The sequence below is a fragment of the Polypterus senegalus genome, chromosome 8 (assembly GCF_016835505.1).
Source record: "Polypterus senegalus isolate Bchr_013 chromosome 8, ASM1683550v1, whole genome shotgun sequence".
Lineage (NCBI taxonomy): Eukaryota > Metazoa > Chordata > Cladistia > Polypteriformes > Polypteridae > Polypterus > Polypterus senegalus.
In genome coordinates this window covers 6,135,429-6,151,361 of record NC_053161.1, presented here as the reverse complement: position 1 = coordinate 6,151,361, position 15,933 = coordinate 6,135,429, and the positions used below count along the sequence as shown (strand labels likewise).

The 15,933-nt window shown below is 37.4% G+C and overlaps 1 protein-coding gene across 2 annotated transcripts in view; it reads left to right on the top strand.

Annotated features, from left to right (window-relative positions):
* The first annotated feature begins 12,973 nt into the window (after nt 1-12,973).
* LOC120533725 (probable polypeptide N-acetylgalactosaminyltransferase 8) overlaps nt 12,974-15,933 on the top strand; it is an 82,455-nt gene continuing 79,495 nt past the window's right edge. Inside the window, exon 1 of one of the 2 annotated variants that reach the window (XM_039760642.1) lies at nt 12,974-13,467. In XM_039760642.1, the coding sequence (XP_039616576.1) occupies nt 13,266-13,467 (202 nt within the window). In that variant the 5' untranslated portion in view covers nt 12,974-13,265. The remainder of the gene's footprint in view (nt 13,468-15,933) is intronic. The other variant, XM_039760641.1, reaches the window with a different exon arrangement.

The window sequence follows — 15,933 nt, the reverse complement described above, 5'->3', positions numbered from 1 at the left end:
GATGCTGGAAACACAAGGGTGTATTTCCTCAGGATCAGATTCTAGTAAAAGACAAGTGTGCCCATCCTGAGATTCGGAACCCAAACGGCATGCTAAACAAGACCCCGTTAATACATCTTACACAGGTGCAGACCACGTAAGCTACAACAGACTTTACATAATGCTTCATTAAAATCAATCCGGCTCTGTGACTGCGATGGCTGACAAGTGTTTGAGAAAATACACAGGTCTTGAGACTTCCGCCTTGAAGTTGAACAATCTTTCACACTGTGCTTAAATACGTCACCGGCCATCGTCACTCTATGGGGAAAAAAAGAAAAGAAATGTCAAGCAAAAAAACGTGTTGGAATGGATGAGTGAACAATACACTTACAGTATGCACAAACAAGCACAGCTGAGGTTCAAGAGAAACAGAACAATTGTTTCAACGATCAATTACCAGTAGCAAGTAGATTTAGCAGAGATGTCTTATTACTCAAAATTCAATGATGGATATAAAATTTATCCTCACTTGTATCAATGTGCTCTCAAAATATGCTTGGGCTGTGTAAATAAAAGGCCAAGACAGTTTCTCTGGGTTTTAGTTTGATCTTTAGACAGGGTCGAGTTCCTAAAAGCTACATACAGGCCAAGGCAAAAAAATTTATAACACATTGGTACAAAAACTTCTAAGACAGAACAATATTGTACATTTGTACATTTGTCACAACAGCGATGTAAAGGCCAGCATAGTAAAACGGTTCAATAGCACCTTAAAATCCAAAATGTGGAAATATTTTACATATGCCAATACTTTTCGGTATATAGATGTCCGTCAGACGTTCTGCAGAGTTATAACCACAGTTTACACACCACGATTAAAACAAGACCTGTAGATGTGACTCCTGAAAATGCTCTGAGTGTTTGGAAAACAGTCTATGGTAGGGCCGGGCAAAGAAAATCTACTCCGTGCACTTTGAAAATAGGTGATCATGTCCGAGTTTCAAAATTAAAAAGTGTATTCGAAAAGGCTATGAGCAGTGGTTTACAGATGAGATATTTATTATCGTGACTCTTTTAAAATGAATCAAACCTGTCTATAAACTAAGGTTACCAGGTGATGAAATTAAAGGAGATTTTATGCAGAAGAGTTACAAAAATAACCCCCGATGCTAACCAGGTGTATACCGCATCCAGAAAATTCTAACCACTCACGGGCATGGTAGAAACAAGCATGTGTTGGTAAAATGGCTTGGTTGGGACAAGAAATTTAACAGTTGGGTCAAGACTTCAGAAGTGAAAGACAAGGAGTTGAGAAACCAAGAAAAAATGTCTAAAGTCAGAAATGGATTTTATATAACATTGCTGAGTAATTCATCGGCCAGAACTTTTCCCAACAACAACAGCATCATTAACCATTCAGGTAGCCAAGACAATAAAACTGCCCAGAGACTGGGAAGTGGCACTGGTGGAACTGACTTACCCAAAATGTTCAATTCCATCACCCAGGAAGCACAATTTACACTAATGAATGAGGAAACAAGAGAGCATGAAGTGACAGACCCAGAGACAGGATGTACAAGAAGGTTTTAGAGAGAGAATCTATTACACACCCAAGGAAACTGGCAGTGCAGCCCAAACACACCATGGGCATCCCATTACCTCAGCCACCTTCCAAACCATACCCTTTATAAAGCAAATCATAAAGTAAACACCAAGGTGTCTTGAAAACAATAACTTTATTGTATATTTCAAGGACACACAGTTTGCATCCTTTACCTCATGATCTAACCCAACCCATCTGTTATAACAGGATACATAAAGGGAGAAAAAAAAAGGATATCAAAGTGTCTTAAAACAACAAGTTTATTGAAGCAAAATTCCAAACATAGCAATTAACACGTAGTCTTTGCTTTCAGAGTTACACACTGTGTGCTATACATTATATATATTTTTTTAATGTATGAATAAAGCAGGAGAAACAGCAGGAAAATATTCACTGATACATACAGTATATGATGTGGGCATCATAAATGTTTATGTTGGTGTAATGCACTCCTAGACAATAATGTTTTGTACTGTATGTTGCAAACTTCATTGAAAAGATTTCTTGAGCATTCTGTTCATAAATTTGTCAAAAGAGACTTTGGGTAAATTACAGTATGAAACTGCTTAGGAAAATTATACAAACAAGCTTGTGTGAATGAGATCAGTAACCCATTTGAAAAGAAACAAAAACACAATTGTATACAAGTATGAGAACACAATCGAATTGCAAACCAGGTCTAAACCTATCAGTGAACCAATAATACCCCTAAATAAAAGTGTTTAATTCAGCACATGTTTAATATATTTGTATTTCACCAAATTATGCAAGCCTATTTTCTCTGTTTGGAACAGAGCCGACCACTAAAAGCTGGTCCTCACAGGCTGAATCAGTTGTGCATAAGCATCAACGGGTATCTCTCCCTGCTCAAACACCGACATAACATCATCCACCTTTCTCTTGACAGATTTAAGAAAACAGGGGAGATTATACATTTTTAGCATAGCACAGACACAGGACACAAGTCTAGCCTTTCTAGCCCTTTGGAGCATAAATAAGCTAGGTCTATAAGCCCAAGAACGTTTTTAGACAGGCATAGATCCAAATTACCTGTTTAGATTTCTCTGGTTCATGTTCTACCGACTGGTTATCTTCTATAATGATGACACCGGTCTCTGCTTTAGCGGTATGTTTTGTTGTTGCAGAATCCATGTTTTGCTTCTTTCTAGTAAAAGAAAACAGATAATGGTGTGTCTCGGCGATGGACCAGCAAGCTCCAATGCCACGAGGGACCAGCGAGAACGCTCGACTGGCCAAGCGACACAGGGACTATGGTTAGCGTAGCCAGTTAAAACCTTGCAAAAGTGGTGGACTCAGCCAACCAACTTCAGCTCGGTCAAAAGAAATGTTAGCTGTAAAACAAGCGTTGGTGTCTCCTTTCTGACTTGGACAGCGGTGGACTCAGCCGACCTGCTAGGTCCCTGTCATAAGGAGATGGCTACCGGTGCTTGGTTTTACCCAAAGGAGAGACAGAAAATAAAAGGAGAGGAAAAAAAAGAAAAAAAAACACAGCACAACTTACCCAATTCTTATGGAGCCCGGGCCTTTGGGTCCAAATATCTGTACTTAAATATGCTTTTGGACGAGGCTTTTACAACGCTGGGGCCAATCAAAACGTTTTAAGAAAAGATTTTTTAAGATAACCCGCCAACATATTTTTAACCAATCAACAAACACATGCCGCATGTTAAGCTAGCCAATGGAATTACACCATGCTGGTTGGGCGTGTGCTGAGTGCATCCAGCGCTTCCCAAATTCAGACCCGCCAATCAGGATACACACCAGGCAGCTGGGATGTGAAGAGTCTCATATGGCTAAAAGGCAATATGGCGCGACTGAAAAAAATGTGTGAACTGGTCTGTCAATGAAAACGGTGTTAGCATATGAATTTAACAGTAACAGACAAAATCTTTATAATGCTGTACATGCAATGGTGGCGCACTCATAGGGCAGCCGCTCTCTAACCCAGGAGATCTGCTTTTGCGATTGGGGACGAGAGCAAAAATAAGACAGGTCTTTTTAAGTATCTATCTATCTATCTATCTATCTATCTATCTATCTATCTATCTATCTATCTATCTATCTATCTGTTTATCTATCTATATTATCATGATTAAAATGTTAATGAATGTTATTCTAACATAGCCCCATAAACAATTGGTAAAAAAAATGGAATGCTCTTCTTGTCATTCTTAATAAACACAATTTAATTTATAATACGCCTAGAAGTTGGTAAGACACGCTAGGGCTAATGGTTTTGTAAATAAATAAAAATCCGGTAACGCGTTAATATTTATATATAAGTCATGAATGTTTGTACACGTTTAATTAGTCTTTTTATTCCTGGCATGATTAACATGTACCTTTAAAAAGAAGAAAATGCATTATTTTGGTGCATAGCACCCATTTATTAAGTAACTAGGATATGTTAATGAAAAAGAAGCAGCGTTGCTACTCTGTGTATTGGCCGTGGCGCATGTAGGGTTATCGCTTTCTAAATCAGTAGATCGGGGTTCGCACCTGGGCAATAAAATGTGACATTGACTCTTAAAATGAGTATGTTATTATGACCTTGCATTACGGTGTGTCTTTCTTTTATAGACACATAAATGAAAAGGTAAAATGGAATTATCTTGTTGTTATTCTTAATACGCGCAATTTAATTTATGATAGGCCTAGAAGTTGGTAAGTCACGCTGGGGCAGACGGTCTTGTAAATAAATAAATAAATAAAAACCTGGTAACGCGTTAATATTTATGTATATATAGGTCATGATGGTGTGCACGTGTAATTTGACTTTTTATCCCTTGCATGATTAACTTGTGCCTTAAAATAAGAATAAGAAGAAAAAAATTAACCAGAGCCACGGATGCGTGTTTTTGTCGGTGGCGCACCGTAGAGCTGTCACTTTCTTAAGCTAGGGGAAATGGGTTCGCGTCCGGACAGACAACAAAAGTAAAACATTGACTTTTCAAATGTGTATATGATTATGCATTACTGTATGTTATTCTATCATAGCCAAGTAAACTAAGTGGTCAAATGGAATTCTAGCAGGAGTTTGAAATGAATAATAGATTTTTACTCGCGAAGGCAGATAGGAAGAGCATTCCAAATTTTAGGGGCCATCACACTGAAAGTTCTGCCACCCATAGTTACTAACCTGTATTTAGCTACGGTGAGTAAATTAGCGTCACGGTGATCTTAAATCCTCACCCAGGGTAATCCGAAACACGTTTCTAACGGTTCAAAATCCTTATAAATAATTTTCTTTACAAAAGTAACACTCGTCAGGGGGACACTGGAATCTGTTGCTGCTCTTTGAGATGAGGCGAGTGTAGAGGGCCTTGTTGGAACATTCTAGATGTTCCCTATTACATAAAATGAAATGATAAAATTCATTGGAATATACGTTTCATCGTCTGTCTATAAGTGATAACGGTGGAACATTCCAGAGGTATTACATATAATAAATGATGCAATTTAATTGTAGCATCTGTTTTACAGTTATGTTTCACCATGTGTCCATAAACGATAACAGCTGATTACGTCATGTTAGGTGGTTATTGGTCTATTATATATAACATGGACGGAATTACACATTAAATATTTTATGCATTTTGCATTCCTGGAGCATTATGGCTCGCTTCTTAGATTCGGATGAAACTGATGATCACCTTTCCGATTGCCACAGAATTAAGATTTGTATATTATATATTCATGCATAATTAGTGAAAAAAAAAAACTTACTTTGTCCCGGTCTGGAGATTGCTCCCGAAGGGGATATAATGCTATTTGTATGTACAAAGTCAATTTTAAAATACCGCCACAATATTTCTTACCAGGATTTTCAGCACGTGAGAAATTGCTTGAATCTCTATTGATGACTGTCTCGCCGAAAAAAGAGCACCATAAAGCAACCCAGACATGTCTTAACGACATTATTAGTATGACAACATCTTGGCAGATCCCAGGTACGAAAACAAAACAAAACAAAATAAATAAATAAACATTTGTTGTTTAACGAATCCTTTCATTGTTAAAACCGATCTGGATGCTGTAAGTATTTGTTCAACCAACAAGCAGTGGGGCCTGTGCTCAGTCAGGGCCACTGTTCATTGCTTGGAGCTCAATGCACGCAGCGATAAGACCCTTGCTGGCCACGGGCCTCACAAATGGGCACACGGTAGAAAAAGAGGATGGGCGTGTGTGATTGTGGGGCCCTTAGGGATCGGCGAGCTGAGTGAACGGATGTACGTGTCAGTATTGTATAATAGCGAATAAGATTGTGTTTGCAGCACTTTTATATTGCAAGGTGTGCGCTGGAGAAAAAATATATTACTACGATTTCACGAGTTTATATCCTTAAGTGAAGAAAACCAAAAGATATCCACTTTTTCTACCGTGTGCCCATTTGTGAGGCCCGTGGCCAGCAAGGGTCTTATAAGCTGCGGTGCATTGAGCTCCAAGCAATGAACAGTGGCCCTGGACTGAGCACAGGCCCCACTGCTTGTTGGTTGAACAAATACTTACAGCATCCAGATCGGTTTTAACAATGAAAGGATTCGTTAAACAACAAATGTTTATTTATTTATTTTGTTTTTGTTTTGTTTTCGTACCTGGATCTGCCAAGATGTTGTCATACTAATAATGTCGCTTAAGACATGTCTGGGTTGCTTTATGGTGCTCTTTTTTCGGCGAGATAGTCATCAATAGAGATTCAAGCAATTTCTCACTTGCTGAAAATCCTGCCTCAGACCGGGACAAAGTAAGTTTTTTTCTTTCACTAATTATGCATGAATATATAATATACAGATCTTAATTCTGTGGCAATCGGAAAGGTGATCATCAGTTTCATCCGAATCTAAGAATGAGCCATAATGCTCCAGGAATGCAAAATGCATAAAATATTTAATGTGTAATTCCGTCCATGTTATATATAATAGACCAATAACCACCTAACATGACGTAATCAGCTGTTATCGTTTATGGACACATGGTGAAACATAACTGTAAAACAGATGCTACAATTAAATTGCATCATTTATTATATGTAATACCTCTGGAATGTTCCACCGTTATCACTTATAGACAGACGATGAAACGTATATTCCAATGAATTTTATCATTTCATTTTATGTAATAGTACATCTAGAATGTTCCAACAAGGCCCTCTACACTCGCCTCATCTAAAAGAGCAGCAACAGATTCCAGTGTCCCCCTGACGAGTGTTACTTTTTGTAAAGAAAAATTATTTATAAGGATTTTGAACCGTTAGAAACGTGTTTCGGATTACCCTGGGTGAGGATTTAAGATCATCGTGACGCTAATTTACTCACCGTAGCTAAATACAGGTTAGTAACTATGGGTGGCAGAACTTTCAGTGTGATGGTTTTTCAGTCGCGCCATATTGCCTTTTAGCCATATGAGACTCTTCACATCCCAGCTGCCTGGTGTGTATCCTGATTGGCGGTTCTGAATTTGGGAAGCGCTGGATGCACTCAGCACACCCGAACCAGCATGGTGTAATTCCATTGGCTAGCTTAACATGCGGCATGTGTTTGTTGATTGGTTAAAAATATGTTGGCGGGTTATCTTAAAAAATCTTTTCTTAAAACGTTTTGATTGGCCCCAGCGTTGTAAAAGCCTCGTCCAAAAGCATATTTAAGTACAGATATTTGGACCCAAAGGCCCGGGCTCCATAAGAATTGGGTAAGTTGTGCTGTGTTTTTTTTCTTTCTTTTTTTTTTCCTCTCCTTTTATTTTCTGTCTCTCCTTTGGGTAAAACCAAGCACCGGTAGCCATCTCCTTATGACAGGGACCTAGCAGGTCGGCTGAGTCCACCGCTGTCCAAGTCAGAAAGGAGACACCAACGCTTGTTTTACAGCTAACATTTCTTTTGACCGAGCTGAAGTTGGTTGGCTGAGTCCACCACTTTTGCAAGGTTTTAACTGGCTACGCTAACCATAGTCCCTGTGTCGCTTGGCCAGTCGAGCGTTCTCGCTGGTCCCTCGCAGCATTGGAGCTTGCTGGTCCATCCCCGAGACACACCATTATCTGTTTTCTTTTACTAGAAAGAAGCAAAACATGGATTCTGCAACAACAAAACATACCGCTAAAGCAGAGACCGGTGTCATCATTATAGAAGATAACCAGTCGGTAGAACATGAACCAGAGAAATCTAAACAGGTAATTTGGATCTATGCCTGTCTAAAAACGTTCTTGGGCTTATAGACCTAGCTTATTTATGCTCCAAAGGGCTAGAAAGGCTAGACTTGTGTCCTGTGTCTGTGCTGTGCTAAAAATGTATAATCTCCCTGTTTTCTTAAATCTGTCAAGAGAAAGGTGGATGATGTTATGTCGGTATTTGAGCAGGGGGAGATACCCGTTGATGCTTATGCACCACTGCTTCAGCCTGTGAGGACCAGCTTTTAGCGGTCGGCTCTGTTCCAAACAGAAAATAGTCTTGCATAATTTGGTGAAATACAAATATATAAAGTATGTGCTGCTTAAACACTTTTATTTAGGGGTATTACTGGTTCACTGATAGGTTTGGACCTGGTTTGCAATTCGATTGTGTTCTCATACTTGTATACAATTGTGTTTTTGTTTCTTTTCAAATGGGTTACTGATCTCATTCACACAAGCTTGTTTGTATAATTTTCCTAAGCAGTTTCATACTGTAATTTACCCAAAGTCTCTTTTGACAAATTTATGAACAGAATGCTCAAGAAATCTTTTCAATGAAGTTTGCAACATACAGTACAAAACATTATTGTCTATGAGTGCATTACACCAACATAAACATTTATGATGCCCACATCATATACTGTATGTATCAGTGAATATTTTCCTGCTGTTTCTCCTGCTTTATTCATACATTTAAAAAATATAAAATGTATAGCACACAGTGTGTAACTCTGAAAGCAAAGACTACGTGTTAATTGCTATGTTTGGAATTTTGCTTCAATAAACTTGTTGTTTTAAGACTCTTTGATATCCTTTTTTTTTTTTCTCTCCCTTTATGTATCATGTTATAACAGATGGGTTGGGTTAGATCATGAGGTAAAGGATGCAAACTGTGTGTGTCCTTGAAATATACAATAAAGTTATTGTTTTAAGACACCTTGGTGTTTACTTTATGATTTGCTTTATAAAGGGTATGGTTTGGAAGGTGGCTGAGGTAATGGGATGCCCATGGTGTGTTTGGGCTGCACTGCCAGTTTCCTTGGGTGTGTAATAGATTCTCTCTCTAAAACCTTCTTGTACATCCTCTCTGGGTCTGTCACTTCATGCTCTCTTGTTTCCTCATTCATTAGTGTAAATTGTGCTTCCTGGGTGATGGAATTGAACATTTTTGGGTAAGTCAGTTCCACCAGTGCCACTTCCCAGTCTCTGGGCAGTTTTATTGTCTTGGCTACCTGAATGGTTAATGATGCTGTCGTGTTGGGAAAAGTTCTGGCGATGAATTACTCAGCAGTGTTTTATAAAATCCATTTCTGACTTTAGACATTTTTTCTTGGTTTCTCAACTCCTTGTCTTTCACTTCTGAAGTCTTGACCCAACTGCTAAATTTCTTGTCCCAACCAAGCCATTTTACCAACACATGCTTGTTTCTACCATGCCCGTGAGTGGTTAGAATTTTCTGGATGCGGTATACACCTGGTTAGCATCGGGGTTTATTTTTGTAACTCTTCTGCATAAAATCTCCTTTAATTTCATCACCTGCGTAATCTTAGTTTATAGACAGGTTTGATCCATTTTAAAAGAGTCCACGATAATAAATATCTCATCTGTAAACCACTGCTCATAGCCTTCTCGAATACACTTTTTAATTTTGAAACTCGGACATGATCACCTATTTTCAAAGTGCACGGAGTAGATTTTCTTTGCCCGGCCCTACCATAGACTGTTTTCCAAACACTCAGAGCATTTTCAGGAGTCACATCTACAGGTCTTGTTTTAATCGTGGTGTGTAAACTGTGGTTATAACTCTGCAGAACGTCTGACGGGACATCTATATACCGAAAAGTATTGGCATATGTAAAATTTCCACATTTTGGATTTTAAGGTGCTATTGAACCGTTTTACTATGCTGGCCTTTACATAGCTGTTTGTGACAAATGTACAAATGTACAATATTGTTCTGTCTTAGAAGTTTTGTACCAATGTGTTATAAAATTCTTTGCCTTGGCTTGTCTGTAGCTTTTTAGGAACTCGACCCTGTCTAAAGATCAAACTAAAACCCAGAGAAACTTCTTTCCCTGTCTTGGCCTTTTATTTACACAGCCCAAGCATATTTTGAGAGCACATCGATACAAGTGAGGATACATTTTATATCCATCATTGAATTTTGAGTAATAAGACATCTCTGCTAAATCTACTTGCTACTGGTAATTGATCGTTGAAACAATTGTTCTGTTTCTCTTGAGCCTCAGCTGTGCTTGTTTGTGCATACTGTAAGTGTATTGTTCACTCATCCATTCCAACACGTTTTTTTGCTTGACATTTCTTTTCTTTTTTTCCCCATAGAGTGACGATGGCCGGTGACATATTTAAGCACAGTGTGAAAGACTGTTCAACTTCAAGGCGGAAGTCTCAAGACCTGTGTATTTTCTCAAACACTTGTCAGCCATCGCAGTCACAGAGCCGGATTGATTTTAATGAAGCATTGTGTAAAGTCTGTTGTAGCTTACGTGGTCTGCACCTGTGTAAGAGATGTATTAACTGGGTCTTGTTTAGCATGCCGTTTGGGTTCCGAATCTCAGGATGGGCACACTTGTCTTTTACTAGAATCTGATCCTGAGGAAATACACCCTTGTGTTTCCAGCATCTGTCGACAGATCAGTATTTAAAGATTAATACACATGGTGTTTTATATGGTTAAAGCCTTGTGTGGATTAAGAATTGTGAAACAGAGTAAAATTCATACTCTTAACTGTCTGAAGCAGTTTGTTGCTGAAGTAAACACTTTCGGCTTATACAAAAGACCATGCAACAAAGTCCAAGATTCGGACAGCAGCTTTTGAACTTGTCTCTAATCACCATTACTGTTATTTTTAAAACCAACATTAATTTACAGAAACCTAAGCAAATTGCATTATCCATGCTAAACAAGATCTGTTTGCGTTATATTTTCTGTCGGCTAACTGTTTGTGTTTTGTTTCTGTTGTCAGAGGAACCAAGACTCGGCAGCTAGAACAAGGAAAACCAGGTCCCTGCCCAGCGTGACACGTAATGCAACCTATAGAAGGTTTTCTCCTTTATTATATCTAATAAAAAAAAGATTCATTATGACCATATTGGTCGCTCAGTCATCTGGGCTTATGTGTTTAGCTCTGTTGAACATTTAGTGGGAAAATGTATGGAATATCAAGTGAAAAAATACATACCAGATGGACACATTTTGTAATTTGGTTCACTAAACCAATTATTGCATATAGACATAGCTTATTTATGCTCAAAAGGGCTAGAAGAGATAGACTTGTGTCCTGTGTGCGTGCTTTGTTAAAAATGTACAATCTCCCTTGTTTTCGTAAAGCTATCAAGATTGATGTGGATGATATTATAGCTGAATTTGAGCAGGAGAGAGACCCATTGATGCATACGTAAAACTGATTCAGCCTGTGAAGACGAGCTTTATGTGGTCGGCTCTGTTCCAAACAGAAAATAGGCTTGCATAATTTAGTGAAATATAAATATATAAAGTATGTGCTGGCTTAAACATTTTTATTTTAGGTGTATTACCGACTCACTGATGGGTTTGGACCTGGTTTTGAATTTTTTCATTTGCGTACTCATATTTGTATACATTTTCTTGTGTTTTTGTTTCTTTTCAAGTGAATTGCAAATAGGTATACAAATGAGCTTGTGTGATTATTTTACGGCTGTTTCTCCAGTTTTTATTCATACTTTAAACAATTTTAATGTATAGCAAACAATTTGTAACTCAAAGTGAAGACCAGATCTTATTTTGCTATGTTTGGAATTTTGCTTCAATAAAATTTGTTGTTTTTAAGACACTTTGGCATCTTTTTTTGAATCATTGAATAAAACTTGTTGTTTTAAATCACTTTTGGTATCTGAAATATGCCTTGCTTTATAAAGGGCATGGTTTTACAAGGTGGGTGAGGTAACGGGATGCTCAAGGGGTGTTTTGGGCTGTACTGCCAGGTTCCTTGGGTGTGTAATAGATTCTCTCTAAAGTTTTCTTGTACATCCTCTCGCTGGGGTCTGTCAATCACGCTCTCTGTACTCTCTGTACACACCCCCGAGCGCTGCAAGCAGATAGGAGCAGGATGTCTGCTCTGCCCCATTGATGACTTACCTTTTATGACACCTTACAGGCTCCCAAAGGTCCGTCTCGGATCATAAAGATGATCAGCCCCAGTTTTAGCATCAAGGCTAAGATCGGCCGACCATTTTCCTTGCGCACGACTGACAACAGGTCCAATGCCGGTCAAACAGCGCACCCGACAACAGGCAGAGATCAGACCGCGGGGGGAAATGCCCATTAACCAGGTGGCAGCAGGTGGGTACCGGAAATGCCAGGGGGGCGGGACATACACCTGTCAAAATCTGATGATGTATAATAGTGACGCCCCTATACTACTCCTGACCATGAACGCTGAGTTACCACAGAAAGGAGAAGAGAAAGTCAGACTGGAACTTGTAATGACACAGCTAGCGAAACATACTAACTAGAAGGTTATCGTGCCAAAAATGTAGCAGACAATTTTATGAGTTTAAAAAACAAAAGGTCACAGGTAAAGGTCTTCCTATGGATCTCACAAGGGTTTTAATCAACATTAATGGCCTCACAAACCCAGGGATAAGAAAGAATCTGGGTGCATCAAGGTAGATGAACATTAGTAAATACTTTACAATAGCTTAATTCAACAAAGGCAAAAAGCAAGGCTTTTAGAAGCACAATACAAAAAAGAAAAGAGCAAACAATTAAAATATTAAAAAAACAAGCATTTAAAGGGTTTGAATATTTTGTAATGTATTATATTTTATTTGAATAACATGTCTAATTGGGGTTTAAATTTTAATCTGAACCTTATTTTAATTCAAAAATGTGCACTCCCAAGTATAAACAGGTGCAAGTTTTACTTGTTAAATCTGTATTTTCAGAGATTAACAAATTACTCAGATGGCAAAGAAGCAAACAATGAGTATGACCTGTAAAACAAGAATTTCCACAGTCCAAGTAGCTTCAGTTTCAAGCTTTGAGTAAAATGCAAGCAATCCAAAATGCAAAAGGATGAGAAGAGTTCCTTACAGATGTAAATTATGTGACAATCTGTTAGTTGAGTGACTGCTTAATTACAAGATTATGTGTTTCTCTTGAACTGTGTAACATGGACATTTGCAAACAAACAAACTGAAGCTATTTTGTTATTGCATCAGAACTTTACATTATTACATTTTATCTGTAGTTATTTTAAAATTCTTTGATTTCTCTAAATGTCTACTAAATATAAGGCAAATACTGTCAATTTTTAAAATGTAATGAAAATGAAAAAATACTGATGCCAAAGGTACTGATTTTATCTAAGAAGGACTTTTGTTCCCTTTATTTGTTTTACTGGCTAAAAGTGAGGGTGGAGTTATTCTAATTGTAACTGAAGTGAAAAGCAACTGAGATAAAATTGTATTAGTCTGAACTGCTAACTGAAAAATGAGGCTCAGGTTTGATTGTCTGTTAAGTACGCTTGGCTTGCTGATGATTTGCGGCACTGCGATGTTTTTTGTTTCAATGAAACAAGATTTGTATCGGCTTATTAAACAATTGCATCAGTCTGGAACAGAAAGCAAGATCTGGCAAGAGGAGATGATGAGGAACGTCAGGAAAAATGAGCTACTAATAAAGCAAATTAGTGGTAAGTGCATCCATAATATGGTGAGAAATGTTATAAGTGAATATAAGTGATGCTTCATATCCTAAATAAACTATAGATAAAATACTAAAGAATTACGATTGCTTTATAGAATACATTTAACAGTGTCACAAATCAGTTATCATGTCTTTATATTAATATCTAGAAGAATACAGGTGAATGATAAAATGTTATTTTTTTTTGATCATATAACAATTGTAAGTGTGTTTTCTGATAAGTGTTTATCCAGTTGGATGTTCATTTCTTTGAATGAAAGAAAGAAAGAAAGAAAGAAAGAAAGAAAGAAAGAACAGTTTAGTGTTAAGATACTTTTTTTTTTATAAAAAGCTTGGCTAATTAGTGGGGTTGAAATCAATTTAAACGGGGTATTAACTTGGACTTTAGGTTGTTTTGAGAACCATAAAATTATAAAAAAAAAAATCAGTGGTTATACAGAAAAAAATGTGTGTGGCTGGGAGTCAAGCAGAACAAGGTAAAATAACCTTGGGTTTGATAAGAAGCCATATCAAAGAATATTTAAAATTTAACTGAAGCATGCAGCACAAGCTACTGTATGTGACTGGGCATGTCTGGCTGAGAGCCTGTCAGATTTAATGTTTAGTGCAGAAGATGAACAAAGATAGAGTGTGCTGCAGCATAGCAGGGTAAATTGAGTATATACAGTACAGAATGTGCAGGGGACTAGGCGAATGATGTACATGGAGATCTAGGTGTGAGAAAAACTCGTGGATTTAATATGTGCAAGCCTGTCCTTAATGTGCTCTAAGGAACTTGGATCGTGCATTACACATTGTAGTTGAAGTAATAGTAGCCTAGAGAGCACAGTGAAATTCTTACTCGCATGTTTGAGCTACATGCAAAAGATCACCACTCTATGGTGCCATGATAGTAAGATTGTACTATGGATCAGGCATGAGAACAAATATGGCATGTGGAGTGCCTGAATTGTTTAGTTTAGTGAAAGGGAAAGGGTTTTATTTGAGTCAGCACCATTTCAGTACTGACAGGATCTGTTGGCATTTTAATATCAGTTTGCACTCACACCCTGTTCATTTGTATTGCACATTCTGAGTGAAATGGTCCATGTATTTAGACTGACCTTAGTTTATTTGTTGCACTCTTTTATTTTAAATTTTAAAAGGAATACTGGGAAAAATAAAAAAAAACTTACAACTCTAATAGATGACATGTAAATATGAAGTAGAAACAGAGCAAAACAGTCATTTATTGCACAATCATTTTCCCTCACACTGGGTCATCAGCCAGTGAAATTCAATCTCATGTTGTAGTTCTGTCTTGACTGTTCTGAGGATGTCAGGAAAAAGAAGATCCTGTAGAGAAAGATCCATTTTTTAGACAAAATAAAGAACTGGTTTAATTGATATTTCCAGTTAAAGTTGGCTTTTTTCCCCTCTTAATTTGCTGATTTCCTACCAGCTTCTGTCTTACGTTAGCTGGCACTCCCTTAATTGGGCCGCTGGGTCTGAGAAATGTGTTCTGTACTGTTTAGTTGTGTAAAGCAAATCATCTCTGAAAACATCAAAATGTATTTGCTATAAACATGATTTATTTTTAAAAATACTCCCATTTTTTAAGCCTTTACTTGGGACTTTATATGTGCAATTGTTTTTTTTTTTAATTTGCTACATCAAATTTTAATGTTTATTTTTAGTTCTGAACTCATTTTGAAAAGGTTGAAACTATTTTGCATTTTTATTTTTCCAAACACCACACTTTTAATGGCCACTGTAGATTATTTAGCTGGTGGTTGTGACTTAGCACTACACACTTCTTAGTTATTCAAGATTGAGAAAAATAACTTCTTGGTGTGTTTTGTTTCATTTTTGCCCTTAAATTACAGGCTTCTGAGCTTTGCTTTTCTGCCCACGATTTTTGCATAAAGTTTGGGTTTTGGTGAAAGATAAGAGTGATATTGGGTTTAGACTTTAGCTTGGCATAACGACTTTGCTTGTCCTCCTGGTCCCCTTGTAAAAATTGCCTTGTCGTCTCCATTGGTCACAGTGTTATTTTATGAATTTTATTGATTTGTTTACTTTTTGAATTTGTAGGAATCATACCATAATGTCATCTTGGCTGCCAATGAATGAAATTGTCAGTGTACAAAACTTTCTACATTACATTAAAATGCTGTGAATTTTCATGAATGTAGTGCTAGTATTTTAAAAGTCGGTACATCAAAATTTGAATAGATGGCAAACCATCACTTTAACTGGAAGAATTAACATTGTTAAGATGAATATTTTTTTAAGCTTCTCTTTTTATTTCAAAACATTCCAATATACATCAATAAATCATGTTTTAAGAAATTAGATTCAACCCTAACCTTGTTTATTTGGAATTCAAAACATCCACGCATCCAAAGGGCGACCCTACAAAGACCTAAGGCAGAAGGTGGCATGGCTCTACCTAACTTTCATTTTTATTACT